This window comes from Tinamus guttatus, unplaced genomic scaffold, assembly GCF_059628265.1.
Source record: "Tinamus guttatus ecotype Peru unplaced genomic scaffold, ASM5962826v1 Tinamus_guttatus_pri_ptg000208l, whole genome shotgun sequence".
In the NCBI taxonomy this organism is placed as follows: Eukaryota; Metazoa; Chordata; class Aves; order Tinamiformes; family Tinamidae; genus Tinamus; species Tinamus guttatus.
The window spans coordinates 4,230,207-4,257,975 of NW_028288742.1; the positions used below are offsets into that span (position 1 = coordinate 4,230,207).

The 27,769-nt window shown below is 41.3% G+C and overlaps 1 protein-coding gene across 1 annotated transcript in view; it reads left to right on the plus strand.

Moving 5' to 3' along the window:
* The first annotated feature begins 456 nt into the window (after positions 1-456).
* CRIM1 (cysteine rich transmembrane BMP regulator 1) overlaps positions 457-27,769 on the plus strand; it is a 171,288-nt gene continuing 143,975 nt past the window's right edge. The window contains exons 1-2 of the mRNA XM_088524180.1: positions 457-823; positions 14,052-14,225. Coding sequence (XP_088380306.1) covers positions 472-823; positions 14,052-14,225 — 526 coding nt within the window. The 5' untranslated portion in view covers positions 457-471. The remainder of the gene's footprint in view (positions 824-14,051; positions 14,226-27,769) is intronic.

The following is a 27,769-nucleotide window of genomic DNA, read 5'->3' on the forward strand; positions in this document are numbered from 1 at the left end:
GCGCGGGCGGGGCGAGCGCCGCGGCGGCAGCCAATGAGGAGGCGCGAGCGGCGGGGGGGGCGGGGCGCGGGCGCTCGCCGCCCAATGGGGGAAGGGCGGAGGGCGCACTCGGAGCGGGGCGCGTCGCAGGCAGCAGCGAGTCGGGACTCGGGCAGCGAGTGGGGCGCAGCCGCCGCACCCAGCGCTCGGAGCCGCCGCCGCCGGCGCGCGCGGGGCCGCGGCACGGACTGAGGGCGCCGCTTCCCGGTGCGGGCAGCGGGCGGAGCCGGCGCCGCCGCCGCCGCCTGGAGCAGAAGTTTGGCTGGAGCGGCCGCTGCCGCCGGGAGAGGAAACTTTCCTCGGGGGGCCGCAGGCGGGGGCGGCGGGAAGGAGGCGCCGCGCGGCGGGTTCTCGCGGCGCGCCCGGAGCCGCCCCCCCGGCGCGGGGCTCCCGCGAGGCTCGGCCCGGCGCAGGCCGGGCTGCGCGGCCGCGATGCACCTGGCAGCGGTCGCGGCGGGCGGGAGGCGCCCGGGCGGCGGCCGCTGGCACCTGGCGGCCGCGGGGTGGCCGCTGCTGCTGCTGGCGCTGCTGCTGGGCGAGCCGGGCGCGCGGGCGCTCGTGTGCCTGCCCTGCGACGAGTCCAAGTGCGAGGAGCCCAAGAGCTGCCCCGGCAGCATCGTGCTGGGCATCTGCGGCTGCTGCTTCATGTGCGCGCGGCAGCGCAACGAGAGCTGCGGCGGCGTCTACGGGCTGCACGGCGCCTGCGACCGCGGGCTGCGCTGTGTCATCCGCCCGCCGCTCAACGGCGACTCCATCACCGAGTACGAAGTGGGCGTCTGCGAAGGTGAGCGGCGGCGGGCGCGGGGCGGCGGGCGCGGGGCGCGCGGGGGTGCCCGGCTCGGGGGATGCCGCTCCTCGCGCTCGGGAGGGAGGGAGGGCGCGAGGGCGCCCGGTGCCCCGCGGGCTCCGCAGCGGGGCGGAGCGGGCTGCCCCTCCGGCAAAACTTCTCCCCGGTGCTGCCCCGGTTCCTGCTCCGCGAGGAAGCGCCGAGGCTGATGGGCTGCTGCGAACTTTGCCTTCCTCTTGCTCAGTATCCCCCGCGCACGTCTGGTGTCGCGGTTCGGCTCCTCCGCGCGCAGCATCGCGAGCAGGGAGGGACCCGCCGCGGTGTCAGGATTCCCGGCGGCGGGACCGGTCCCGGCTCACGGCTGCTCCCTGCCGCCCCGCGGGACGGGATGAGCTGCTGCGAAACGCAGGAGCCCGCGGTGGCGGCGCCGCGTTTTCCCTGCCCGCTCCAGCCTTACAGCTAGCGGAGTTCCCGAGTTAGCGCCTTTTTTTTTTTTTTGGTATATAATTATGAAACAAGCAAACACAAATGTTTTAGTTCCTCTTGTCTTCTCTTTTCCATCCGGCTCGCTTTTCCCTCAAGTCAAGGGGAAAACATGGCGCTGTAAAGAGATTGCAAATAACCAGTAGTTCGGAATATGTGTAAAATGTATGTGAGCCTCCGGAGCGCGAGCTCGGACAGTTCTGGAAAGCAACCGCAAGGCTTCCCTCCTGGCGGGTAGAGGGCAGCAGAAAGTCCGGAGAGCTGTAGAGGCAGCATCTGTCCAGAAACTCGCATTAAAAATGGTACCGTTTTGAGGGGGCTAAAAACTATTTCCCTTTTTTTTTTCCTTTTTTTTTTTTTTTTTTTGGTGGACAGCTGACCTTTATTCTGGCACTGGTTCCTAGTTTAGAAGGCCACTCACTCGGTGCACAAGTAAATTGCAAACCACAGCATAACTATAAATGACAGGCCAGTGTATTCTGTGTGTACCAGAACAAATATCATCAGCTTCGCTGCAGTTGTTGCTTGGGTAGGGCTGGCTTTAGAATCAGACTCTGTGTTTTTAACGAATAAAAATGGTGCTGAACTGCTTCCAAAGGCTTGATCGACTCCCTGTTGCTGAATGTGTGCATTGCCACAGTCTGTTTTCGATGTGTAAATTTCTCTACTTGCATTTTCCTGTTTGAGAAGAAAGATACTCTAAAGGCCCTGCCTAGTTTTGGATAAGTTTGCCTTAACTGTTTTTAACTGCCTTTTACCTCATTTTTTATTAAAGGATCTAAAAGCCCTCAGTCATTAAATGTCTTTGACGTTCCCACTCCCTCACTGTATCACAGGACGGACGTCTCTGGCAGTTTAGGAGCATTTCATTCCTTTGAAGTGATGCAATCTGTACGTTGCTGTAGTTCAACTCATAACATGTCCCATATACTGTTGAAAATAGTACGGAGCATTTGTTGGCAAGATTGCATTTCAATTACTGTTGTGGTTAGAAACTAGTTCCAGCTGTCTCTATAGTAATAGGGAGATAAGTTATCTATTTAATTTTCTTTCTCTTAAATGAAAGAAGCAATTGAGCTGAACTGTCAGCTTAATAAATGTTACTGGGATACATATAACTAAATTGTCTAAATTGTCAGGAAACTGCCTCATGCTAAGCAACAGTAATATAATAGTAATGTGGTGAACCAATCTTGTTCCGTATAGTGTGTGTTGTGCATGGGGGAGGCACTAAGAGGAAAAAAGAGAATGTAATGTCAGGTCACTGAGGCTGATGAGCTTTTTTCTTAATTACTGTTTTAATGAGCCCTAAAGAATTGCGTAGTTTACAGGTGCATGTGGAATGGACCTCGGATCTAGTCTAGTATTGGTGGTTCTAAACGTGGTTTTTTATCTGTTAGCAGAATAGAGACTTTTTATATATATAAAAAAAAAGTGTTACTTGAGAGTGAAAATTCTTTCTTGCCCCCGTATTGCGAGGTAGGAGGAAATGGAAGTGTCTTACAGAACTGTGTGAATAGAAACTGATGTTTTTACTCTTTCCTGTCTCCAGCCTCTCCTTTCGCTGCAATTTTTTACACTGAAATGACCCCTACTGGCTACAGTTATAAACTTTTTTTTCTTTCTTTCTTTTAAGCTTCAGCGAGTGTCTTAGCTTGGTATATGAACATGTACTGTGCTATGGAAAGCCTCATTTATTTTAAGAGCTGTAATTAGAGCAGGTAAAAATACTTGGTATTGTTCTTTCAAATGATAATACCAACGTGCTGATCATAGCAGAACTCTAACACTTGAACTAGAAACTTGTGGCATCTGTCAGCGGTAGAGGTAGTCTTTGAAACTAGAATGTATTCTTTGTAAAGCCATCTTTTATTGATACCTGGTACTAATTCTAGGTAATCCTCTTCATTCTTCTAAAATCTGAAGGAAATCCTTGTCTGTCTTAACACTTCAACTACTTGGGTCTTCATGCACTTCTTAAGACTTGGTTTGTGGCACTTTGCCATTGTATGTGAAATGTCCTTCTTGAGTGCACTGGGGAGTTGTATTCTTAGTGAAGAACAACTAAGTCAGCCACCCCAGGCCTAGATGAGTAATTTTTCTACAGGGCAATCTTGATTTTTTTTTTTTTTTTTTTTTTTTTTGGAACACCTCCAACTTCTGTTGACTTTAGGGGGAGTTTGTTGGATAAAGTTAAGGTACCTGTGCCTATAGCAGACATACAGTCTCCAAAAGTGTCTTCAAACTGAGAAACTCAAAAGCTGCCCTTGTTCTGCCTTTGAACTTGGTCTGAGAACCACCTCTTGGATAGCGTGGATATCTCTAGAGCTCTTGAGCCTCGATCCCTGTGCTGTGTGGCTGTGCAGAGCTCCTGATTTCCGGATGATGGAAAAGCTTTGGGAAAACTGAGCAGAGGAGGCTGAGCTTCTCTGTCAAGAACTTTCTTGTGATGAAGATTTTATTGTCTGTTTTGGCATTTTGTCAAGTTCTGGTGCTCTTGCATGCCTCCATTGCTTTGTTGCACTGTTGCAAAAGAGTAGCGGTAACAACAGGGAGCTTGGAGGGCCCTTCTCTGCTCCCTTGCTGGGAGAAGCCGGAAGAGCCTGGTGTCGGGAGTGGTGGGTGTGTATTTTTTGGTGTCACTTTTCGTTGTTGTTGTCATCTTGTGGCTTCCCTTGCCTCCCCACCATGCAATTTAGGCTTACTATAGACTATATTTTTTCCCTAGAAACCTGCCATAGGGTAGGATATACGAGAACACAGGGTGTTGTACTGAAATGCAGTGCGTTTGAAACTGATGAGAGGAAACCAAGCTGTGAAAACAGGTTGTCCTGTGCCCTATACCTAGGAGAAAAGTGGAACCAGAGTCCAAAATATAGCGTTTCATCTCCAAACTTCTGTACACTACACATGGCTCTCTTGTCCATAATACAGGCCAGACCCTTAAACATGAGGTAGCATTTTACTTTGAGTACAAGTCACTGAAGCTCTTTTAATTTAGAAAATAAAGCTTATGATGCTTTAATTGACTAAAGCACTGTTCCCCAAATTACTGTTTTCGTTGCTCTGTTATGCAGTGAATGGTTTGAGAAATATTATCCAAATGGTTTTAATGTCTAAGTGCATGGGGAGCACTCATTCCATTGACGCCAAGTGTTAAGTCCCAAACTAGATCCTTGGTTTTAATCGATGTGAAATGTTGATACAAAGATAGTCAAAATATGTGGTTTAAAGGCTGACCGCAAACCTGTAGCGGGCAAGGAGGGGCGGGAAGAGGCACAAAACTGAGTTGTTCAGTACAGGTTGGATAGTTTATAACCCTTCTGTACCCTGGCATACGTTGGTGTCGAAGTCTCAGTCAACCTCTAGCAGAAAGTGTAAGTTCAAGGTGAAGGGCATGGAGTGTGGATTACGTGAGGTACTTGCTGTTTGACTGGGAAATAGTTTTTTCTTTCCGGGCATTGCATTTTGACTTTTAAACTTCCCTTGTTTGGCTCCAATATTTCAACAAAAATGAAATGAAAAAACCTCAAAAGGTATGAGGAGGGATAATGATGCAGGATTTGGCTTGTTTTTGTTGCTGTAGATGAGCACAGTTAGTTTTAAACTAAAATCACACTGTGAACAGGCTGATGACTAAACTTGTTAACTTGTGTATGGCAAGACTATGCTTCTGTGGTATTCTGTACACACACACACACGCACCCCAAAAAAAAGAGCTACTTTTTTTTTTTTTTTTCAATTCATTTCATTTTACCTGACCATTCATCAGGCATCCTCTGCTGCTGTCAAAATTTTACAGGAGGAGGAAGCTCAAGAAACAGCCATTTTTTAAGAATCCTACTAAATGTAAAAGCATGTGTGTGTGTGTGTGTGTGTGTGTGTGTGTGTGTGTGTGTTAACTACCTTGAGGCTTGGCAGATAGTTTGACTGGAACTAGTGCAATGATTACTTGGGTAACTTCTGTACCCCTAGGCATGTTTTCTGCTTTAAATACCCTCTAGCTAATTCAAGAGTACCTGCATAATTTAACTTTTTGCATAACACTTTGCTTAATCAAACCAGATGTCATTTGAATTACAATCATGTTATGCAATAATTAATGTGTTAATATGATTGAAGCATGCCTGCTTTTTCCTCTTCCACTCCTTTTTTGGGAGGCTTCTTTCCTTTCCTGAATTTTCTCAAAGAATAAAATTTATCCTTTTTGCAAAAAGACGAAGTACTTCTGTTTCAACTTACTATTTATTTTTTAAAAGTGACCTATTATGTATGTATTGACTTGTAAATACTTTCATTTAACCCACAAAATAAGTTAACACAGAAATGGTAAACTCCAAGTTTTGACCAAAATATCGTATGGCACCACTTTCAGTGTTATGTTTTAACTCTGTCTTTTGGTGTATATGTATAGGATTTAGAAAATGGCTAATACTGACATTTAAAGCTTGTCTGTATGAAGAAACTTACCAATATGAGCTATAGACTAGTTGTGCCATGTTCAGAGGGCATAAGTCGACAATATTATGTTAAGATGGATGGAAGTAGCTCACACCTTTAGTGTAGCTACTACTCAGTCTGCAGAAGCTTATACTGAGTATGCTGAATATTTAATTTCTGAATCTGTAAATCATGTTAGTCCTTGCGTCATGAATGTGTAAGTTTTACAGCAAGAAAAGAAAATGGGAAAATACGGGGTGGAGTTAAGAAAAGCACTAAATGCTTCTTTCCTCATTTCTTTTATAGCTAGCTACCCTGATGGTGTTAAGAAGTTACTTCTTTTAATATTAGAAATTGTAATCTTTCTGAACTGGAGTCTATTCTGTTGGGTCCCTTGTCCTTAAAACAAACCTACAAGTTTTGCTGCAGAAGGTGCTGTGCTTTTTTTTTTTTTTTTTTTTTCCCCCCCAGAAATGCTGAATGCTCACAGATCAGCTGTTGGGAAAAAGCAAGCGTCATCCTGGTAGTGGTGCTACATGTGATAATGTAAAATGTGCTGCCTTGGTAATGGAAAGATGCCACCTGTTTGCAGTGAGGCTGACGCCTGCAGCTGCACGTGCGGGTTTTTGAAGCACGTGGGTGCAGTGTGCGACTTTTCTTTTTTAAATTGGACTTCTAGACTAATTCGGAAAATGTCTGGGAACAATTTGCCTCTTTCCTGAGGCTTTAGCAACTTTCAAAATGAGTTTTCTAGAAGTAGGCAAAAAAACTGCCAGGGTGGCTGAAACGCTGCTGTCCACAAGCTTTTTAATGAATGGAGTCCTGGCAGAGTGGCTCTCTGACCACTTAAACCCTGCCGTGCTGTGTAATATTTTCTGTCAACTATTTACAAGCAAGATGTGGGCCTAAGTCTTAAGATTAAAACATCTTGTTTGCTAGTCTTTTGCAAATGCGTAAAACGTGCAGAGGGTCAAATTTCAAAACCTTAATTGTTACGATTTGAGATACAGTTCAGACTATCTTTGGGGAAGACTCTGGGAAATACTGTTCAGTCTTGTGGGGGGGATCCTGAATAAAAAGAGAAATGAGCACTAAGGGAAGCTTTAAAACTTGTAGGAGTTGAACAAGTTGAACATTTTCCTTAAAGCTTCCATTTATCTCCCTGATGTTCTCATGGTTTCTGTGCTCATAATTGAGCAGAAAACTGTTCTCCTAAAATATATTTTTTTGCATTCTTTATATGGAAGAACTGCCTTGAGAAACAAGCAGAGCTGCTGCTGTGAAAACCTTTTCATTGTATCGGGGAATTGTTCACCTGAGGAACAAGTCTGGTTTGAATAGGATAGAGGAGATACTCAGGTTTGGGGTGAGCCTTTTCTCCATAGTGTTCCTTAACTACCTAAATATTATCCTACGATTTCTCTTTCTAGTTATGGCCAGGAACTATGTCAGGAGCCTGGAAAGCCCTTTTGTGCTAACATGCCTTTCCAATTTGATCTTGAAAAGTGGACCCTTCTGACGTGGAAAACTGCCTTGTCATAAGATTGTTAGTTGTGTGTCACTGTAAAACTTTCTGCAGGCTCTCAGCTTCACTGGCAGAATAAGCTGGGAGATGATTGCAGCCAGTACATAAGCACAAATGCATTTCAAGGCTAGTCCTTCCTGCTGCCGCTTTTCAAGGTCTGGGGCTGGGTTTCAAGCATTCTTTAGTGGTGATTAGTCATTTCTATTGTTCAGCTTCTCCAAAACATGAATTTCCTTTCCATCATTCTCTTTTCCTGTTCAAAGAGAAGCCAAAGCCTGTTGGCAAGAAGTATTTCCTTTTTTGTTTTATTTTTTTATTTTATTTTAGAAGGCCTGTAGAATCCTTCAACGTTTCAAATCATCTTAATGAATACCAAAATACTTCTGTGTAGAAATGTTTAATACTGCCTTAGAATGACAGTGGCCCTGAACTTGGATCTAATTCAACAGGGAAACTTTGGAAAGGTTTCCCCCTTCCTTTCCAGAGACATGAAGAGTCATACAGTAAGGATCACCTCTGTACCACTGTGAGACCCATTTCCCTGTCCTTTTCAAATGCAGAATTTAAAGGGATGTGGGGAGTCTGTGAGATGTAATTTAAAGTCAGTTTCAATTTCAGACTAGCAACATTTCTTTTTCCACTCAGCATCTAAAAAGCCTGCCAGCCATGCTTTGAAGAGGTAGAAGGAGTTTGAGTAGGATATTACAGTTAATTTAGACTATGAGAACTCCCTCAGTTTGCTCAAGTTATGTTGCTTTTCCCTGCCCCTTAAATGACTGTAATTCAGGCTATATTGCTGGTGATGCAGTGCTTGATCTTAGTCTTCAACTGTGATATTTTGGTGACCATTTCAGTATGCTTGCTGGTTTGAGATGCTGCGTTCTCTGTATAAAACAGAGAAGCAGAATAGCATCTGGGCATTCAAACAATAGCTGACTCCCATTAAATGTCCAAAAATGAAGATAAAGGTTGGGGCAAGGAGTGATACAGAAGTACCTGAAACCTTGCAGGAAAGAAAAGCAGGAGTCTGAAAAGTTTTTCCTTGTACTTTTCAAATCACTGGATTTTAGATCTAAAGCCAAGAAAGGTGGTTGCTATAAAGCTTCAAGGTAGTTGCTATTGCTCACTTTTCTGTAAACGGATGTTTAAAAAAATAGCTGTCTCTTAGAGTAGCATAATGCAGATACTGGGTTTGAGGTCCATGATACTTGACCTTTAAGACCTTGTAGTTAGAGTAACTTTGTCAAATGCATATGTTTTTTTCTCTCTCTCCAGTTTTCCCTGTGAATCTTCCAGTTCTATCCAAACCAAGGTGTAACGCTGTACCTGTATCTCCTTCTCTGACTACACCCAAATTATCAGTGTCCAGTTGCACTTTTTATATGGTGTTTGGAGACATTAGGACCAGGAGGTGCAGTGTTGCAAACAAACAATTAGGTGACTGCATATTTATGCACACCTGTGTGTAAATCTGCATCCTGCAGGCAGCTGTAGTGCAGAGCAGGCTCTGTCTTCAGGTGAAGGCAGCACACCTGCCTTGGTTGTGAATATCATTCTCTGTACACTTCTTTGGAGCTCTGCTGTGACTCTGTGTGCAGGATTTAGCGTGGAAGAAGCTGTGGCATGGTACTTGTTGAACCCTAGAGGCATATATCTCAAATTGTAGCTGCTTCTCAGACTAGAGCTGTTGTTTAAGGACCTCTTATTCCACTCTGTAATGCCTTAATCCTCCTGCCTGCTGTAGAAGCATGCTAAGGCAGGACTTTGGAGTTCAGAAATCCTAAGCTATGCTTGAGTTATTTGAAAGCTGAAACATTTGCTTTGCAGAAAACAAGTAGTTATATGAAAAATGGAATAAAATGAAAAAAAAAGAACTTTGGAGTTAATGTGATGGGGTTTCCCCCTCCCACTTATGTTTTGTATGAAGGCATACTTATCAAGAATGCAGAATGGTGTGAGGTCCAAGTCTTGCTGTCTTAGTCTGGGAAAGTTGTTGGTCTGGGTTTTTCCTCTGAAAAGGGAACCTGAATGAGTTGGAAAGAGTGAGGAGCTGTAGATGGAAAGGATTTGAAAGGATGGTTTTCAGGCTGTAGTTATCAGGCCTGCTTGAGACCTGCCACCTGTGAACTGGTTCTTGGGGTGTGTATGACAACTATTCAACACTAACTCAGGGCTGCTAAAAAAGAGTGTCTCTTTGCTTCTACCTGATCATGCCAGCCCTGTGGAACAGGTAGATGGTGGAAGCTGCAACTAAACAAATTTCAGGTGGATGAAAACCAGCAGTTTCCTTTTGTTGGGTTGCTTTTTGTCTGGTCTATTTCTAAAAACTCAGTGTTACACACTTACTTGATCCTTTTTGCTTATTTATTTCTGTTTTGTGTATGTATGTGAGTCCTAGAAAGAAGCTAGTTGATTGGATGCATATACTGATGTTTGGGAGGCTCTGTGATGTCCTCATTCCTGCATGAGTTTTGTCATCCACTTAAACCAAATGGAGAAGTAAAGCATTCATACATGGTTCTGTCTTAATCCCTCCCTTCTTTTTCATGCATACCTTTCACAAGTCTGGATAATATAAACTCCTTCCTGAGAAGGAAACTATAAAGGAAATAAAACAGGCATGTGAGAAAATGTATTTGTGCTGTAATCTGGAATTGTTCATGAACTCTCCTGGACTTCAGAATTAGCGATATGTAAAAGTTTTGTTTAGGAACACTGTATGCGCGTGATGACTTTGGCCTAGTAGGGGGTAAGTATGTGGTATGTAGAGGTGAGCCTCTATCAGCATATATTTCCATATCTATTGGAGTATCTTTGAGCTGTAATTTCATGACAGAGAACATACATTCTGTCTTAGGGCATTACTTATCTGCATCAAACTGTTCTAAATGTTTTTTTGCATCAGGTTTTGAATAGAAATGAGACACCAAATTCATCCTTTCTAGATCATAAAATTGCTTTCATATGGCTCTACTACCTCTCATTCTGAATAACTTTTCTGTCTACGCTGATGTGACTTCTGAGGGTTTACTCTAACAGAGTTCTTGTTTAACCTCTGTTCATGAAAGCATGAAATTAGCTAGAAAAAGGAGTCTGCATAAAAGATCACTCTAAACTCTACATTGACTTTCTAAGTGAAAATAAGTTCTTAGCCTGTAATACACATCTGCTTCTTCACCAATGAATTTTTATTTATTTATTTTTTATTTGTGTCAAATGAGACTGTGCAAAAGGGAGTCTGGTAAAAGATGTCCAGATGTGACCCGGATTTGCACTCTTCCTATCTGAACATGACTCCTGGTATTTGTTCCCAGCAAGATTCAAGTATTGAATTCACGTAACATTCAAGATTCTCAGCCTGCAGATATTTTGAGGCATTTCTCTTCTACCCGTAGCTACTGAGAGACTTTTGGGAGAATACTTGAAGTAATATGGACTACTGGACTTTCTCTGTGTGTCCTTTTCTGCTCCCACCTGAAAAGTCTCCAGCAGATGAGGTATCCAACTTGCAGCTCCAACCTGCACTAGAGATGAGGTGGTGCTGAGGATAGTGCCATGCCACCTACTAGGTTCATTTGGAGGCATTTTAGCTTGAGTAAGGGTTGGCTCCATATACGCCAAGGCAAGTTGGATCCCACTTATACGTGGCAAATCAATAGCCCCTGAGTAAGAAGGGCTGTGGTGCTCAGAGCTTCTTCTGACCCTTTTGTAGGCCTTGAAGAGTTACTGGGCAGAATTTCCGAATGATATTAACTAACGTACTGGAAAAGCAAACTTTTAGCATCACAATCTGCATACCCCATGTGTTGATGTCAAGGGCTTGATGGGAGTAAGGAGCTCTAGGAGGCCTGGGCTGGGGTGCCTGTGCAGCAGGTTCAGCAGCCAGCTGGGACACTTGTTGCACACTTGTTCAGATCAGAGTTTGGAAGGAGGTAAAGCTCCTCCCTTTTACACTGCATGTAGCTCCCCACCCCCACATATCAGAAACATGGGAAAAATTCCGTGAACAGATATTCTTTCCTTAAGACCATAAGATCTGGATCAAGCCAGTGTCCCTGTGATAAGAAAATTTGAAACACTTTTAATTTTGGGCTATAGCTAACAAAGTCTCTTTGTTCTTGTTGTTATATAAATTATTGTGAAGATTTGTAAAATACAAATTATCCTTACAATATTCTGGCTCCTCAAAATTGTGTTGTATTATCATTAAAATTCTCTTGACTTTTCCCCTGTGCATGTTTCCCCCTTCACAACTAAAAAGTTTCTTGAATGTTGCTGGGGCTGCATCTTACCTTCTCTTAAAGCAGGGAGAGGGAGAAAGGTTTCTGTTCAGGAAGCTCTACGCCTCTGCTGAGAGTTTATTGATATGATAGCGGTAAGGGGTGATACTGTAATTGGGTTGGGAAAAAAAAGAAGAGTGTGGGAAATATACAAATTGGCCCTTGGAATTAATGACTACTGTTTCTTTGCTATATTTATGGACTAACAAAAAAAAGCCATAATGTTCCCATGGCAGCCTCGTGTCTAAAATTGACATCGGCATTTGCTCAGTGCTTTTGTCAATGTATTCTTGCTCTGAGAGATATTTAATGATATGCAGACAAGGCACTTTGCTTCCAACAAAATCAAAATAATTGGTAGCCAGAGAGAAAGATACCTGTGAGAATCTAATATGACACTTCCTCTAGATTACATATAGTACTTAACTAGTAAATGGCTCTATGATGTGTGGTTCCTCCTTCTCCTTACTCAGATAACTGATAACTACCGCAGGTTAACTGATATATTCTGCCTGTTTCTGTGGGTGGAAGGTATCTCAACCTGGACTTCAGCATGTGTAATTACATATATTAGTATAGTCATCTACTATTAGCCTTCTGCTCAGTGACAGTCTACTAAGTGATACAGTTGTTTCTATTTGGCTGTGTCCTCTCCTACTGTAGTTTGGCTTCTCATATCCCAAAGACATACCGTAAAGGTACCATATTCGTCAGATTAAAACCCTGCTCAAAGAAGCCTGTTAATCTGTTAACCTTTCTTCATTTCTTCGTACCGATAGGACTGTTTTGGGACAGGATTTGGCTGGAGATCTGTCTTTTGTTTGAACAGTGCTCAAATTAATTAATGTTTCTATCGCCATTAGCACTACCTGGGTCAATATATCCAGCTAGTGGGATTTCCAAGTACTCGGTGTGCGATTCAGAAGTAGCTCTGCCTTACAGCTGGAAACCTTGGATGACCAACCCTCTTGGTGTGCCTGCATGCGTGAGTGAGTGAGTGTGGTGCTTCTGGGATTCTGCCTTCTTTCTGCGCCAGAAGTTTGGATTTAATACATTCTGAATGGAAATATCTCAACATATCCATCTGTGCGAGGCGCTTGTTACTGCACAACTCACCCACTTAGGCAAGGTCTCCACTTGCTCCTCCTTTCTTAGAGTAGCTTCCCTACGTATCCTTGAAAGATCCTTTCATTAGTACTTGTAGACTTTTGGGTTTTGCCCTCCTCCCTTATAATTCTGTATTTCAGTATTAGCAGCCTTACATCTTACTTGTAAGTAGGGAGTGTTTGTAGGCTTTATACTTCATCCACTTTCCTTTTTAAACAAAAAGAAGAAAATAAGCATTTATAGCTGGAAGATGTTTAGTTGGAAGATGTTTAGTTTTTTTTTTTCTGAAGTTTCTTCCTGACAAGCTCATTATTGGAAAATTTTTGTTGATGATTTAGAAGTTTGGGATAAACTACTGGCAGCCCAAACGAAAGCAGTTGTGAAGTAGGTAGATGTGAAGACTGAAAATGAAGATTTAGTCCTTTTGTCATTAGTAGCAGTCAGTTAAGTACTTCTGTAGTTATTTCATGGCACTTGTTCGGGTAGACTGATCAGGTAGGAGAATGATCTCATGCTGTATAGAGAATAGTGCCTAAAGTCTAACTCACTTTTTTATGATCATGCATAGAAAGTGTGCACCTTCCTTAAATTCCTGAGTGACTTGGATATTGCCTGTTGATCTGAGGAAAGTAACATTTTGTGAAGCATGTAGTAGAACTCTGGATAGACAGGATTTATCTGGGATAAATCTTGTTGTGTATATTCTTTCTGACAAGCAAAATGATTGGAAATTTACACAGTTGGGGACTAGAGAGTGGTACTTTTGTTCTGAAGTGTTGGTTTACAAGCAATAAAATTATTTGAGTAAAGAGATGTGTTTTCCCTCTCTTAGCCCCCTGCCCCTTGATAGCAAGGAGCACGATGGGCATGAGCAATTCTGCTGGAACAATAATGGGAATGCAGGTGCCTTGAAAGACTATGGAACCAAAGGACTACAGTTTTGTTTCTTTGTTTTTAAATAACATTCACTCCACAGAGATAAAGCTTTATGTGACTTGTTTTTAAACTGGTTTAAATATCCCTGTTTGCCAACTACTGTAGCAGTCACAGGTTCTCCCCAGTGTTCTCACTTTGCTGCTCACTTCAGGTGTCTGCAAAAGTTATTGCAGTTAGGATAGCACTCATTTGTTCTACAACTATGCTTTTTTTTCCTGAAAGGATAATAATTTTCTATACAGATTGAAATAAACAGTGCCAGTAAGTACAGCAAAAAGGGCAATAGAATAGCTTCAAAATATGGTAACTGGCAAATCCCATAGTTCAGCTTAATCCATTACCTTCTGCTTCACAGAATGCTGAATTTGAAATAAAATGTGCTCAACTCCAAAGCAGGTGAAGTTATACCAAAACAGAATTGCCGTAGTGACTTTTACTTATTTATTTGTTTTAGATGAAAACTGGGATGATGATCAGCTTCTCGGATTTGAACCATGCAATGAAAACCTTATAACAGGTTGTAACATAATTAACGGGAAATGCGAATGTGACACCATTCGGACCTGTAATAATCCATTTGAATTTCCAAGCCGAGATACTTGCCTGTCAGCCTTAAAAAGGATTGAAGGTAAGCACTTGTCTTCAGTCATTTTCAGTTTGTATCTTCTCTGTGCACTTAGTCAGAGTCTAGGGTCAAGTTAAAATTTCATAGTTGTTTAGATAGTTTCAGATACTTGTAACCTTGTACTCTTCAGGGGATGGATGTATGGTTCATGGAAGACATGCTTTCAGGAAGCTTGGTCTTCAAAACTTTTAGGTTTAAGAGTGGAAGAAACTGATTCTTAAGTGCTTAAGTGTGTCTTGATATTTGCTGATGAAGGCTAAAAGCATTCTGAGGGTGAACAGTCTCTCATAGCTACTTTTGCATCTTTAGTTTTAAAGCAGTGAAAAATCATCTTTATCGGCTGTTGTTGCAATTAACTGAACCACGGATAAATGCAGGGGATTTTAATAATAAAGGGATAGAAAAGGAGTAGGAAAAACTATTAAAAACTTAATGTACTTGTATGCTTACTCATGTTAATGCATGAATTGGTATCTTATTTGCATTTACATGATATAGGGTTACTTTAATGCTAGTATTTTTCAGTTTTCCTGTTTCTTGTCTTGGCTTGTATTAGGCCATGTATATTTATGCTGCTACACACATCTTGGTGTCCAATTGTTTATACTGCTCATGGGTGAACTTGAAATGAGTTGGTGCAGGTGTATCCAGTTACCCTGAAATGGTCGTGGTATGTTTTCAGAACTGTTTTGAGCAACCATCAAAGGTTTGATCTCAGATCTTTGTGATGCTGTGATTAATGCTTACATCCAAAACTGTCTAGGAACATGGGGAGGGGAAGGCAGGGTGAACATGCTTAATTAATCCGCTTTAAGCCAATATTTAAAAATATGTGCAAAGCTAAATATACTTAAGGATTCTGACCATATTTAAAGTTAACTTCCTATCTATTGAGATAAATGGCTTTGATCTGATGCCATCTGTCATGGTCTCCTTGTGACAATAAAAGATTTTTTTCAACCTATGGAATTTAAACTCGGGCATCTTGTAAGAATAATGTGGCTGGCAGAAGCATGTTCTTCCTCTGCCGTGATGTCTGTTGCTGAAGGGATACAGATACCTTGCTTTTTCAGTTGCAGGCAGAGGAGAGGTATGTCTAACGCCTGCCTCTTGTTTGGCTGTAGCTGTAGGCAGTAGGGTATATGAGCGTGGGTACAGTAGGGTATATGAGCATGAGAACCCACACATATATGTGGGTTCTTAAGTAACCTGGAATATAGCTGATCCTTTTTTATTCCTTATGAATGTGTGTAGTAGCTCAGCAGAATTTCTATTGGCATGACAGCTGATCGTATTTTTTTTTAAACTCTTTGCAAAGAGAATCTGTTGTGGATATATGTGTGTGTACATATATATATTTCCCCCAGGAAGATATGGGTTTAGTTAAAATAGCATAAATAAGGCAGGCTGAATCCTTGAATAGTTTGATATCAGCAAACCTCTTGTTTCAGACAGATTTCCGTTTTAAAATAAATAAATTGTAAGCTTAGCCATGAGGTAACAATATCTTGCATGTAAGTTGAGGTTTACTGTCTTTGCGTTGGCTTTTCTTATCTCAGAAAAGTGAAGTAATCATAATGGAGAGCAACAGAACAAGATTTAACTGAGGAAAGCACCGTTTTTTGGTTTGCTGGTTGTTTATTTTGTTTTGTTTATAGTGGTATTTTTCTTCCTGTCAGAGCCTAAAACTGTTGTGCACCAGTAGAAGAGTTTAGGATCTGCTGATTCTGACCCTTCACAAATAGGAATGATAGTTCTTGCTTGAAAAGAGCAAGATTTGGTGTGGCACCTGTAATACCAAAACTGGCAATTGTAGTAACTTTGATACTAAAGCTTTGGTACTTTTGTACCTTTTGTTTGTTTGTTTTCCTTCTTTTTTTTTTTTTTTCCCCTCTTTTCATAGGAATCAATTTGCGTCCTTAGACTATTATGGGTACAAACCCTGTTACTAAGAATTCTTTGAAATAAAATGAGTCCATATTTCCAGATATGGACAGAAGCATTATTTGACTAATACCAATAGTAGGACATTAAAATAAATTCCTGCGATTATATTTGTGTTGAAATAAAACCTCAAGAAACTCCGATCTTGACAGGTGTAAGTGTTAACACTCCAGCTTACCTTTTCATAATGATTGAAATCCAAAACAAATCTACAGTTTTAATTTTCTGTTTTTCTTCTTTAAATCCTTTTCTCATTAAAAATCTGCTAGAATCTTGTCTAAGTTAAGGGTCTTACCATGTCAAAACACTGCTTCAAACAGTGTGACTTGCTTTTCCAGCTAGTGTTTTAAATTGTTTGCACTCCAACTTTACATAGCTGGGGGTGGGGGGGGGGAAGAGGAATTTTACTTTTATTTTCTATTGTCCTTTATAAAATATTTTATATAAATCCTCCCTTTTCCTAACGTAGTACTTTTCTGTCTGAAATTAACAGCCCTAGACAGTTAAATCTTCCTACTGTGTATTGAACTGCAGGCGCTTATCCCTTCTTTCTCCAAATATGTGCAACAAGGAGAGATTAACTGGGGATCACGCGAGCAAGTTTCTTGTGCTAGGATTAGGGACTGGAATGGTAACTGCTTATGGAGGTTGTTTCTTTAAATGCATTACTGAATGTTTCATGTTCAAGTGACAAAATATGCCTCATCCTATACCTAAACTAATAAATGCTAATGCAAGAGGGGAAAAAATTAGTGTCTTGTGCATAGTGTGTTCTTTTGGCAATAAGCAAGCTAAATCCTTGGGCAAAATGGGCTATCCCACTACATTTGTCTTAGGCAGTATTTGCTGTTTGAGAAGTTGAATTTGGTCACTTGGCAAGTTCTACTGAGATGTGGCTTAGGTAGGAAGGAAACCGGAGAGCACTCCCCCCCCCCCCCCCCCACCCCCCGCCCCTTATGTTATGAAGTGGTGATTCATAAGATCTGTAAAGATGTCAAATTCAAATTTTATTGAAATCTGAGCTACTGATTCATATTTCACTTTTTGGCTTGCCTCCTAAAGACGACAGCCTAGGAATTTTAAAGTTGTCATTTAGATGTTAAGAAGTAACATAATTAATGGAATCCGCCACCACAAAAATTGAGAGTTTTTGTATCTGAGTATTTGAAATCTAGCTTCTCTCCCTTCGTCTCACTTAATATAGGTATTTCAATACCTAAGAAAACTAGAAAGGCCCAAGCTGAGCACCCAGAAGATGGGATATGTCATAATTGCAGCTCATGAGGAAAACATGCAGAAGGGTAGTGTATAAGCAGCTACTTCCACAAGGTTTTGGCTGCCTCCAGTGTTCAGGAAACCTAGTAAACAATACTGAGAACAGCCTGTCCTGTTCCGCAAGGTGCGTCTCCGTGCCGGTCGGTGTGCAGAAGCACTGTCGCTTGTTCAGTTTGGTGGTGCTCCATCTGATGTGTGTATAGCATTCGCTTTGTTCATGAGCTTCCATAACCCTTCTGAGGCAGATGTGGCTACCTGACTGTCTCCCGCCTGAGGGAAAAACTGGAAAGGTGGCCTTTTCCTATCTTTGGATATAACCTGGGAGAGAAAGGTCCTATTTTAAAAAAATAAAATTTATATACATATAAAAATATATGTGCAGGACACCACTGCACACGCACATATGTACACACATTTTCCTTCTACTTGAGCTTTTGGCTTGTGTGTGGTCTTTCCTTCTGGCTCTGCTGTCAGTCTGAGCTTGCTTTCTCGCGGCTACCCCAGAGCTTTCTGGAATGCTTCCCATAGGATCTTTCTCTCTCTACCGTATGTGTCTGCCTTCCTGGGCTCCTTATGTCTGTCTTTCACTTCCTTTGCTTGCTCTCTGCTTACCTAGATCATGCTCTTTTTGCATCCCAGTTAGATTGAAGTTCTTGCTTGTCCAATATGGTTTTTGTGTTGTTCTTTCTCAAAATTGAAATGCAAGGGTCCCAACCTTATGTTCCTTAAGTGTCACGGAGAGGACCAGAAAGGTTCTTTGTTGTCTCCTGAAGTCTTGCTCTGTCTTGAACTGGAATTTAATCTGCTCAAATGAAAGTAAGGGCTGATGATATTTATTTGCAAGAAAGCACTGAATAGATAACGTAGGTTCTCCATAGTACAGACGTTGGAGAGAGTTATTTCCCTCCCTTCCCCTTCCCAGCCTTTTTTTTTTCTTTTTCTTTTTTGAGAAGCAGTGGGATTTTAATACTGTTGGAAGGACTAGTTCTGTCATACAACTTGATAGCTATTATCTAATTAATGTGAGTGTGGGCATGTGGCAGATGTTCAAAGCAGGAAGCATATTTATACCATAGGGTCTCCACACCTCATTACCAGGTTTTAAGGGCCTGCTTCTCAACATGGAGCATCAATGACTTCTCATAAAGGAGGTTTGTGGGAGAGGTCATGAACCTTCTTATGAGGAAATGCATACTTATTTGGGGCTAGAGAGAAACTGTCTGGAAAAGCTATCATGTAGCTAAATAATAGTATGTTATTATTTTTTTTTTAATGCTTTTGCTGCTAGTTATTGTCTTGATGAGTTCCTGCTCTGATATAGTTCAGGAAATCCTGTGTTCATGAGCTTAGAATGTGCATTTGTCTGTGAGGCAGCTCATGATGACAGCTTGGTTGAAGCTGGGAAAGCTCATGGACTATGTCCTCCAGAGTGGACAGCCAAAAACGTGGACAGAGGCTGAGAAGTGATGAGATGCCATCTGTCTGCTGAGCCCCAGTAATGGGCAGAAATGTAACAAGCTGCTGAGAATTAACTGTAGATAGTACAGAGAGTGATGTTTTTTTAATTATTTTTTTCAGATTTTGTGACTGAGAGACCTAAGATTTACAAAATGTGGAAGATTAAGTCATTATATTGCCTCAGCACAGTTTTGTAGAACTTTGATAGGTGATAGCATTAAAAAAATCTGCCGATGTGTAGAACCAGTCCAATTACCTTGAAAGCTTGCCTAGCACATACGCTGGCTTCCTAGTGGCTCTTTATCTGAAACAACCCAGTCTTCATAGTTTCAAAGACTCTGGTCCAGTTCTGGGCTCCTTTTCTTTCTCTCTTTCTATGCTAGGCTGTTGTAGCAGCTTTAGTAGCCCAGAAGAGCTTTTAAAGAGCAGGAGCTAAAGGATGCTGTTGAGCTTGTTGCTTTCCTACCATGAGAGGAGTTCAGGATCTGTGGTGTAGGCAGCGTGCCTTGCTGCTTTCCTTCATCAGGTGAAGCAGCAATTGTTTGGAGTGATAATTAGCTCTTTCAGCATCTGCACTGCTAGAACAGCTCTTTGCAACTCTCTTAGGAAGGTGGGGTGAAAAGGTGGTGGGTCAGAGATATCTAGTCTCTTACAAATTGGACTGTATAAATCCAGTCCAGCCTAAAGATACCAGTCTTTGAGGCACATTGCCTTGAAGAATGAGAATTTTCTTTATGCTAGACTGCTGCTTCATATCCAGCAGCAATATTTACTTGGATAGTATTAGATACTGGTACAAAACACAGAAATGCCACCAGACATAGTAAAAGTAGTCCTTTGTTTTCAATTTCTGTTAATGTACATTTAAGCTCTAAGAGAAACACATTGGATCACTTCATAATCCTTTCATGTCAAAGCTAATTTCAGTCTTGATTTGGAGTGTATCTGAAGGATAAAATTTGAGTATTCTTCTGATGGAAGAGATGATTAACTTCTTCAGTAAACCAATACCCTTCACTTGCATCTCTGGATGCAAAACCTGGTGATGATATTAACTGAGAATTTATAATAAGAGTTTCAGTAGCTTATGTAGCTCATCTGCACTTTTCCATGTCTTTTATAGTCCTGTCCTTCATCAGTGAAAAAGAAGATGCCCTGTTAAGTTGCTGGCATCTGTTAAGATGGCTGTACTTATTGCAACATACTTGTTGCATTCCATTATTTTTTGCATGTAACTGAATAACTTTATACTGGCAAATGTTGCAATACCTGTTGGACCAGTCTTGGAGCTACAAATATGAGAAGGTAATTTTACTCTAAATACTTGTTTGGTTGTTGTTAAGTCTGACTGCGTTAAATTTCACTTGTGTGGTCTTAAAGGCTGATGCTATGTTGAAAAACTTTAATAGAATAAATCTAGCTTTGTGCCGAATTATCTGGTAGGGAGGGGAGTGAAATATGCTTTCAGATGTACATAATCTGATATACTTTCCACTCCTTTCACATAACAATTAATGCTTTTTTTTTTTTTTTTCTTTTTAAATAACTGCACTTTGAAGGTTGGCATGTATTTGCTATAAGGAATGTTATTATGGCAAAGGTCCAGATTTTACCCTTGAATGTGCTTGAGAGCCAAGTAAAAGTATTCAAAGACAAAACTCAACCTGAAATACAGAGGAAAAAGTGCAGTATAGTTTTTATGTTTTCTGAATGCATGTTAGTCGTTGACACAGACACAAAAGGAAAAACTATTTCACATGAAAGCACTAGGACTTAGGAATACTGATGTAAATTTGAATACACAAATCTTTAAAAATGCAAAAGGGAGAACAATTATCATTAATTGATAGTGTCTTGTGAAATAGTGCATCTGTCAATGCAGTTGACTTCATAGCAAAACTGAAGAGTGTTAGATTTGCAGGACCTGTCACTTCTTACCTCCAGCCTCTCAAGAGAACTGTCCCTTTGTCAAGGAAGCATGATGCATTTCTAATCTATTGAGGGTTTTGGCATGTCCTATTTTTTTAGGATAATGTCACTCACACAACATCTGAACTATGGAATTTCAAGCTAACAGAGAAGCTTGCAGAGGTCTCAAAAAGGCATCATAAACAGAAACTGACGTGTTATTTCTATATTGGTACTTTATTTTAAGCTTAATTGAATTATGAATACTGCTGTTTGTATTAGTGGGGGGGGAAAATTGTTCCACAGAAACTGTTAGGTAAGATTAGAGAAAACCACAAACTGAGTAGCTGCTTGGAAAAAGGGTAGTGTTAGCATCACAGAAATTACTTACAGCTGTAATGAACATTGTAGCTTTACCTTGATTTTATGGAAATGTGTGTAGCTCCTAATACATAGGAACCGAGGTAATTTTCTTATGTGGATAGAACCTCAGGAAGATCCTGAATCCCAGTTGGCTTTTGAAGATACTTTGATTAAAGTGGAACAATCCCCTTGCAGAAGATGGAAAGTGTGGAGGACAAGGGAGAAAAGAGCGGTGCTGATCAAGTTCCATTGGCTCTGCCTCCAAACAGGCTGTACATGGGGCAAACCAAACTTAGGAAACTTCATAAGAGCTTTAAGTATAGCAAGAATACTTGAATAGCTGTTGCAACTTCAAGCTTTTCAGCACACTTGAAAGTTTAAGTCCATCCGTTCTTTTCAGCTGTCCTGTTCTAGCAATATGTATTCCAACCGTGCCTGTTTCCCTGTTAACCTATGTGCTTGCTGGAAGATGAAACATTTCTTCCCCTCCTCAATATACAAAAGGCAGCCTCAGCCAAATCTCTTCTTGTCTTTAAAAGAAGGAAAAATAAACAGAATGTGCAAAACATTTGGGGGTTTCTTTCCTCTTTTTCCTGTAGCTGTGACTGCTTCAAGCTAGTGAGCTGTAAGCTGTCACTGACAGAAAGGCTAAGTGAGCTAGGCAAGAACTTTTGTGCTTTTTCTTTTTTTTCCTCCTCCTTTCTTTTACTGAAATTTGCCTATTACTCTGCTCTTCTAGGCTCAAGCAAGTGTTGTTTGATTGCACTATTTAATAGATGATAGTTAAAGTACCTAATTGTAGCTGTATTTTTCGAAAATTCAGTTCCTGACATCTTTGTCACTCTGCAATGAAGTGTTACTCTAGCCAGTATCTTAACAAGCTAAACTTGAGTGCATGTGGTACCTGTGTGCTCTCTGTGGATACTTAAAAACAAAATGACTCTGCTCCAAATACTGGGGCAGCTGTTTACCTACAGTGAACATAAGGAAAAGGATTCCTGTACTTGATTGATGAGAAAACAGATGCTCTATAGGTGAAGCGCTGACCTTGTAGCTGAGTGGCGCCGAAAAGCAAAGGAGTTGTTAGCCTTAGTTGATAAAAGCAATAGCCCTACAGCTTCCTTAATTCCAGTTTTGTGTTCTTCTGCCTGTTGTTCTAGATTCCCTTGACTGTTCTGCATTTTAAGTGTTGGGGTTTTTCACTTCTTTCTGTTGAAAAACCCCTGCACCAAAAAATACCAAAAATACCCCCCCCCCCAAAAAAAAAAACCTTCCCCAAATGTTGAAATACTGCCCTCTTCCAAAAAAAAAAAAAAAAAAAAAAAAGAAAAGAAAATTCATCCTTCTTTCCGAAGTAACTTATACAGAATAAAGTATATTAGCTTTACTGCCTTTAATGTTAAGTCTGTCCTTCTGTATGGAAGAGAAAAATATTCATTAATTCCTGACTTCTGTTTGGAAGAGAACAAATAGTACTTGTATGATCAACTTAATTCTAGGGACATGTAAAAATTGTTGGCATAGTAACAAACCAATCTACATATTTTAGGGTATGAGGATTTTAATGACTTGTCAGACACATATGCCAGAATCTCAACTCCTCTGAATGAACGAATATGTTAAATGTGTTTGGTACAGGCATATAACTTCTGAAGGGCATAGAAAATGCTCCCTTAATTTAAAAAACAAAACAAACAAATTTTGAAACTTAAATCTGCTTTTGACCTTTGGCTGTTGGGTACAGTCGCAGAGTGCCGTGGAGGAAATTCCTGACATTCTCGCCATCTGCTCCGAGTCTTCCAGCTATCTGGCACACTCCTGTGCAGGCCTGGTCCTCTCCTCCCCCTCGCCCTCACCGCAGGCTTCTTAGGGAAGGCGATAGAGGACAGCAGTAGTGCCCAGAGCTGCGTGTTTCTTACTGCTTTGGCTCTTTCTGGAGTATGGATTGATTGTTTTCTAAGGGGCTGGGACAAGAGTCCTTAATCTCTCCTGAATTCTAGAAGCCAGGCTGGAAGATAATTATAAAGTGCTTTATAGAGGGCCAGGCTGGATGCTTCTGGAGAAAGCCACTTGGAACGCTGAAGATTGTCTGCTAAACACATGACTGATACCCCGTACTGCAGGCTGAATAAGAAGCCAGGTGCGGAATAAAGCAAGCCTTGCGTCTGATTTATTGCACTGTTAAAGTCTGGAGGGCAATACGGATATGCCTTTCCTGCGTAGATTGCATGTAACACAAAAGCAAAATCACAGACTTGGAGGTTGCTTGTTTTCAGCAATTGGAGCTACGTACTGTCTCCTTAAACTGAAGATCTTGCTAAACAAGATGTTAGTAGATCCCAGAAGTGCTGAATTAGACCCAAGTAAACTCAGGACAACTTGAAAATGCCAAGTGAGCCCCGCAAGATCAAACTTGTGAGGGGAATGAGAAGAAATGTCTTATTTTTTTTTCCAAATATCTCCTCCTAGTGCTGGAGAGTTGAAATGCATAAGAGTGGTTGGCTAGCACAGGATGCCTTGCCTTGACTCTAGGTGTGCTAAGCAAGAAACTCATTGCTTCAGGAAAGTGGAATTTTTGTGGAACACAGTAGTAATCAGGGAGTGGAAAGGACTAAGATCCCGACTCCAGGGTCTTACCTGAGTTGTAGGGCTGCATTGCTTAAAAGGCATCAGGAAGACTAACCAATTCAGCCATAAATCTCTCTCTCTTGCAAACCATGATTAGTGTAAGGTTTACCAAATGAGTACAGCTTCAGAAACCTGTACATGGAAGTGAGAGTAGAAAAAAATGTACATTGTCCTTCACAACATAAATGTGCTGTATTTTTAAAAACTTTTTTTTTTGATATATGAGGCTATTCTAACTTGCTTTATCAAGACTAAAAAGAAAATAACTGCATTTCCTTGGCCTTTGTAAAGGTTCTGCAGCAGGGTAATAAGGTTCCTGACCTAGGTCTGTAGGAGCTAACCCTCCTACATAAATAGAGGGGAAGATACACACTGATATCAACTCAGGTCCTGTAAACAACCTAGCTGCACCATGCCATTCTGAGTAATCTATTCTCTGAAACCAGAAGTAAATGAGGACTCTGATTACCCTCTGCTTGTGGGGAGCGTCCCTAAATCGGGATCTGTGGCTCACTGTGCTCCGAGAGCTGGGATAGTGCTGGGCTTTGTCAGAGCTGTTCAGGGCCTAAAGCATGAGGTGAGGTTAAGTGAAACCGCTGAAGTGAGGCGAAGGTATGTGCATCCCCGATACAGCACAGCACTTATGAAGGGTGCCCTGATATTTTGGTAGTTTACTGCATTTAGGCAACTGTATGAATACTCACTATAAGAAAGTCTAACACTTTTTATGTTAAGTTGTACTTGGTTTGGTTCAGGCATTGCAGACAAGAGCCATCTGTATCTGGTTTCTGCTCAAACAGTCCTAAATTTGTGAAGTGCTCCTTTGCCAACACGTTTATTCAAGCAGTCTCTGTTCTCCTTCTCAGTTCTGGGGAGTTTTGCTGTGAAAGCTACGAGGTTGATGACAAGGGAAAGAGTTTTGCTTTCTAGCAGAAGTTTAGTGTATCTTTACAGCCGCTGTCCACAGACCTCATCAGTGAGTGATCAAATGTGTTTCACATCAAGGTACATGTGCACCTCTTTTCATCACTGTGGTAGTTGTCACTTATTTGTCTTGCAGTTATAGCTTACACAGCTGGAATTCAAAGCTGTAGAATACAAAATAAATGAAACTTTTTTTTCACCCTTCTTTTACTTTCTGATAAAAGTCCAACAAGGAACTGTAAATCATTGCTAGCCGTGCAATGTGGGCTCACCCATGGTCTCACGTGGCCAATCTTCATCCTCTTCCCTCTCCATGTTGAGAAGGGTTGTTGCCATGCAGCTTAAAGATAAGGAAGTTGGGGTAGAGTGGAATTGCTATGAAGTTAGACAAAAAAAAAAAAAAAAAAAAAAAAAGAAAAAAAGAGGAGACGGCAAACTGTCAAGAGTTTCAAAGCTAAAACCGTATAGTATTTGTGATCCTACTCATTATGCTTGCTAATTTTCCCCTCTGTATTGAAACTAAAATGTCCAAAACTAGCTGCTAAGGAATCTGGTAACTCTAGCCCAGAAATGTTAATGGATTACACAGGGTCACAAAAGCTGACAGCTGAGGAGTGGAACCTCACGCATCCGTGTGGATATTGCTGAGGAGGGCTTAGAGATCTGATCATTTGAAATTAGGTCCTCAAAACTTGCCCAGAGGAAGCAAATCTTCTAAATGGCATTCAGTTGTTTGGTACCTACTTTTCTGTTCTGTGGTATGCGCTCTCTGAATGTTCCTTTCATAGGATTTTGTGTACAATAGTGTTGTAGGAGAGATAGGATATACTGCCCTTCATAGTCCAGTGACTTGGACTGATTCTGGGAAGTGATACTGAGTAACATTGACTGAGTGATACTTCCTTTGCCATCTGTGTTTTGTATAAACAAAGACTGACCCAGTTTAAGCATCAAAGTGCTTTTGGCTTTGAATCTCTAGTGGAAAAGGGAGTTTTTGAGTTTGTGACTGGACAAATTGGAGGACTTCTACTAGCAGTGTTACCTTAAGAAATTCCCGCCTCTGACCTATGCTGTATCTCCTGTCTTGGTTGCACTGACATACCTGTGCATGGATCCATGCTGTGAATGGGATCAGGGAATCCTTTAGGCTGGTAAGGCTCATAAAGGTTCTTTATTGCCAAGTGAAGGTGGGTGATACCATACAAAAGTTAGGCTTTTTTGATTCTGCTCTTGTGGTCTGTCCATCTCTGCCATTCCCTGTGTCTGCTGCCGTGGTTCCAGCAGTTCCTGCGTCTCTTGCCGTGGTTACGACGAGCACAGGGATATCAAAGATATGCAAGTATTGCAAATGGATGACTGGCTATATAAGAGAGAATGCAAACGAAATCAGTTTGAATGTCAGGCAGCAGGAAATCTGCATTGGTAGGGGGAGGGATGAGGAGACACATTATGAATGTCCTAACATTTAGAAATCTTCAGTTGAAACCCTCATCCTCTCAGGTGCCACAGAATGCAATTCTGAAACAAAGCCCTGGGGAGCTGGGCTCGGCAATTTGGTAATTCATGCTAGTGAATCCATTCTGTGTCCTGTTCTGTGCTGTTAAATGCATCTAGTTAGTAATAATAACAACAATAATAACACAACAGAACTTGAGGCTCTGGATGCCACTAGGTGGCAGAGCCTCTATGTCGATTTTAAGGGATACCTTTCTCTGTCTTGGTTCTTCATCTGTGAGTACGTCAAAAATATTGTTCATCTGCAGTGTCAAGAGAATGTGAAAGTCACTAGAGGGTTCTTGGGTGCTATCCTGATAGAACCCAGAGTGGTTTTTGGTGAAGTAAATGTGAAAGGCATGTACTGTGAAGAGGACGCAATCTGATCATCATCCTAAATGCTTTGTTGTTTAGTCCTCTACCTCCTCTGAAAACCCTCCTACTCAGAGCAGCTGCTTGGAGTTGCTGTTTGAGTTGTCCACAAGCAACACTTCCTCTTTCTGCTTCATGTCACGGTTGTTAATAGATCAGAAACGAGGATATAACAAAACGTTGAGTAGGAGAAATGTGTTTTAAGGGCTGAACATGGAAATGTTGGGGACATGGAAATGGTGAACTTGGTTTTAGCTTATGGTGGAAGGCGTGATTGATTTTTGGGTGCCAGAAGCTTGCAGTGTTGTGAAGCTTCACATTCCTGGTGGTGAATATTGCAGTACTTGGGGTATATATTTCTCAAATCTCACATTTGGGCATACCCTGGGACCAGTAAATCCAAAAGAAACTCACCTGCCTCCTTGTAATCTACTTCATTAGTTTACTGTCTGTGTTATAGTGTAGACCTCAAAGGGTGGATGTCTATTGGGAAATGATCTGATAAATACTGAATAATAATGTAATGAGTATATAATATATGGAAAGAATACAATGAATGTAGTGAATATGATAATTTTTGGGGGTGCTGTTTTTAGAAATATTGTCCAGTTATTTCAATGTGATCTATTAGGACTGGTTAGAACTTAAGCAAAGTGTCAGATTTTAAAGCAACGTGATTAAGCTTTTTAGAATGGGTAGAACTGCTTGTCAGAGCACGATACCTGTTCCGAGGTTTGGCACAGATGACATTCCACTATAACAGGCAATACTGAAAGCAAGGCAACCAGAACCTAGGCAACTTGTGGGTGTGAGAAAGTAAAATATTTACTTTTTTTGTTGCTATTTTCTGAAAATGTTTATGAACATTTTAACCAGCTGGACTAGAAAACTTGGAAACACGTCAGATTCTAGGGGTTGTTTTGACCAACTAACTTTCTTTGTTTCTGGGGAAAAAAAAAAAAAAAAAAAGAAACTCAAAATTGTTTAAACTTAGAAAAACTAAATATGTTCTGCTGGAATTGCAAGTGTAAAGTTCATTTCCAGACTGGTTGGAGGCTTATAATTACTTCTCTAACTTTATAGGTAAGCGCAGGGCAGAGTCTTGTCATGGGCGTTCAAACATTTTCTTCATAGACTTTACAAGGATGCTGCCTGAGCCCAGAATATCATGGGCAGTAAGA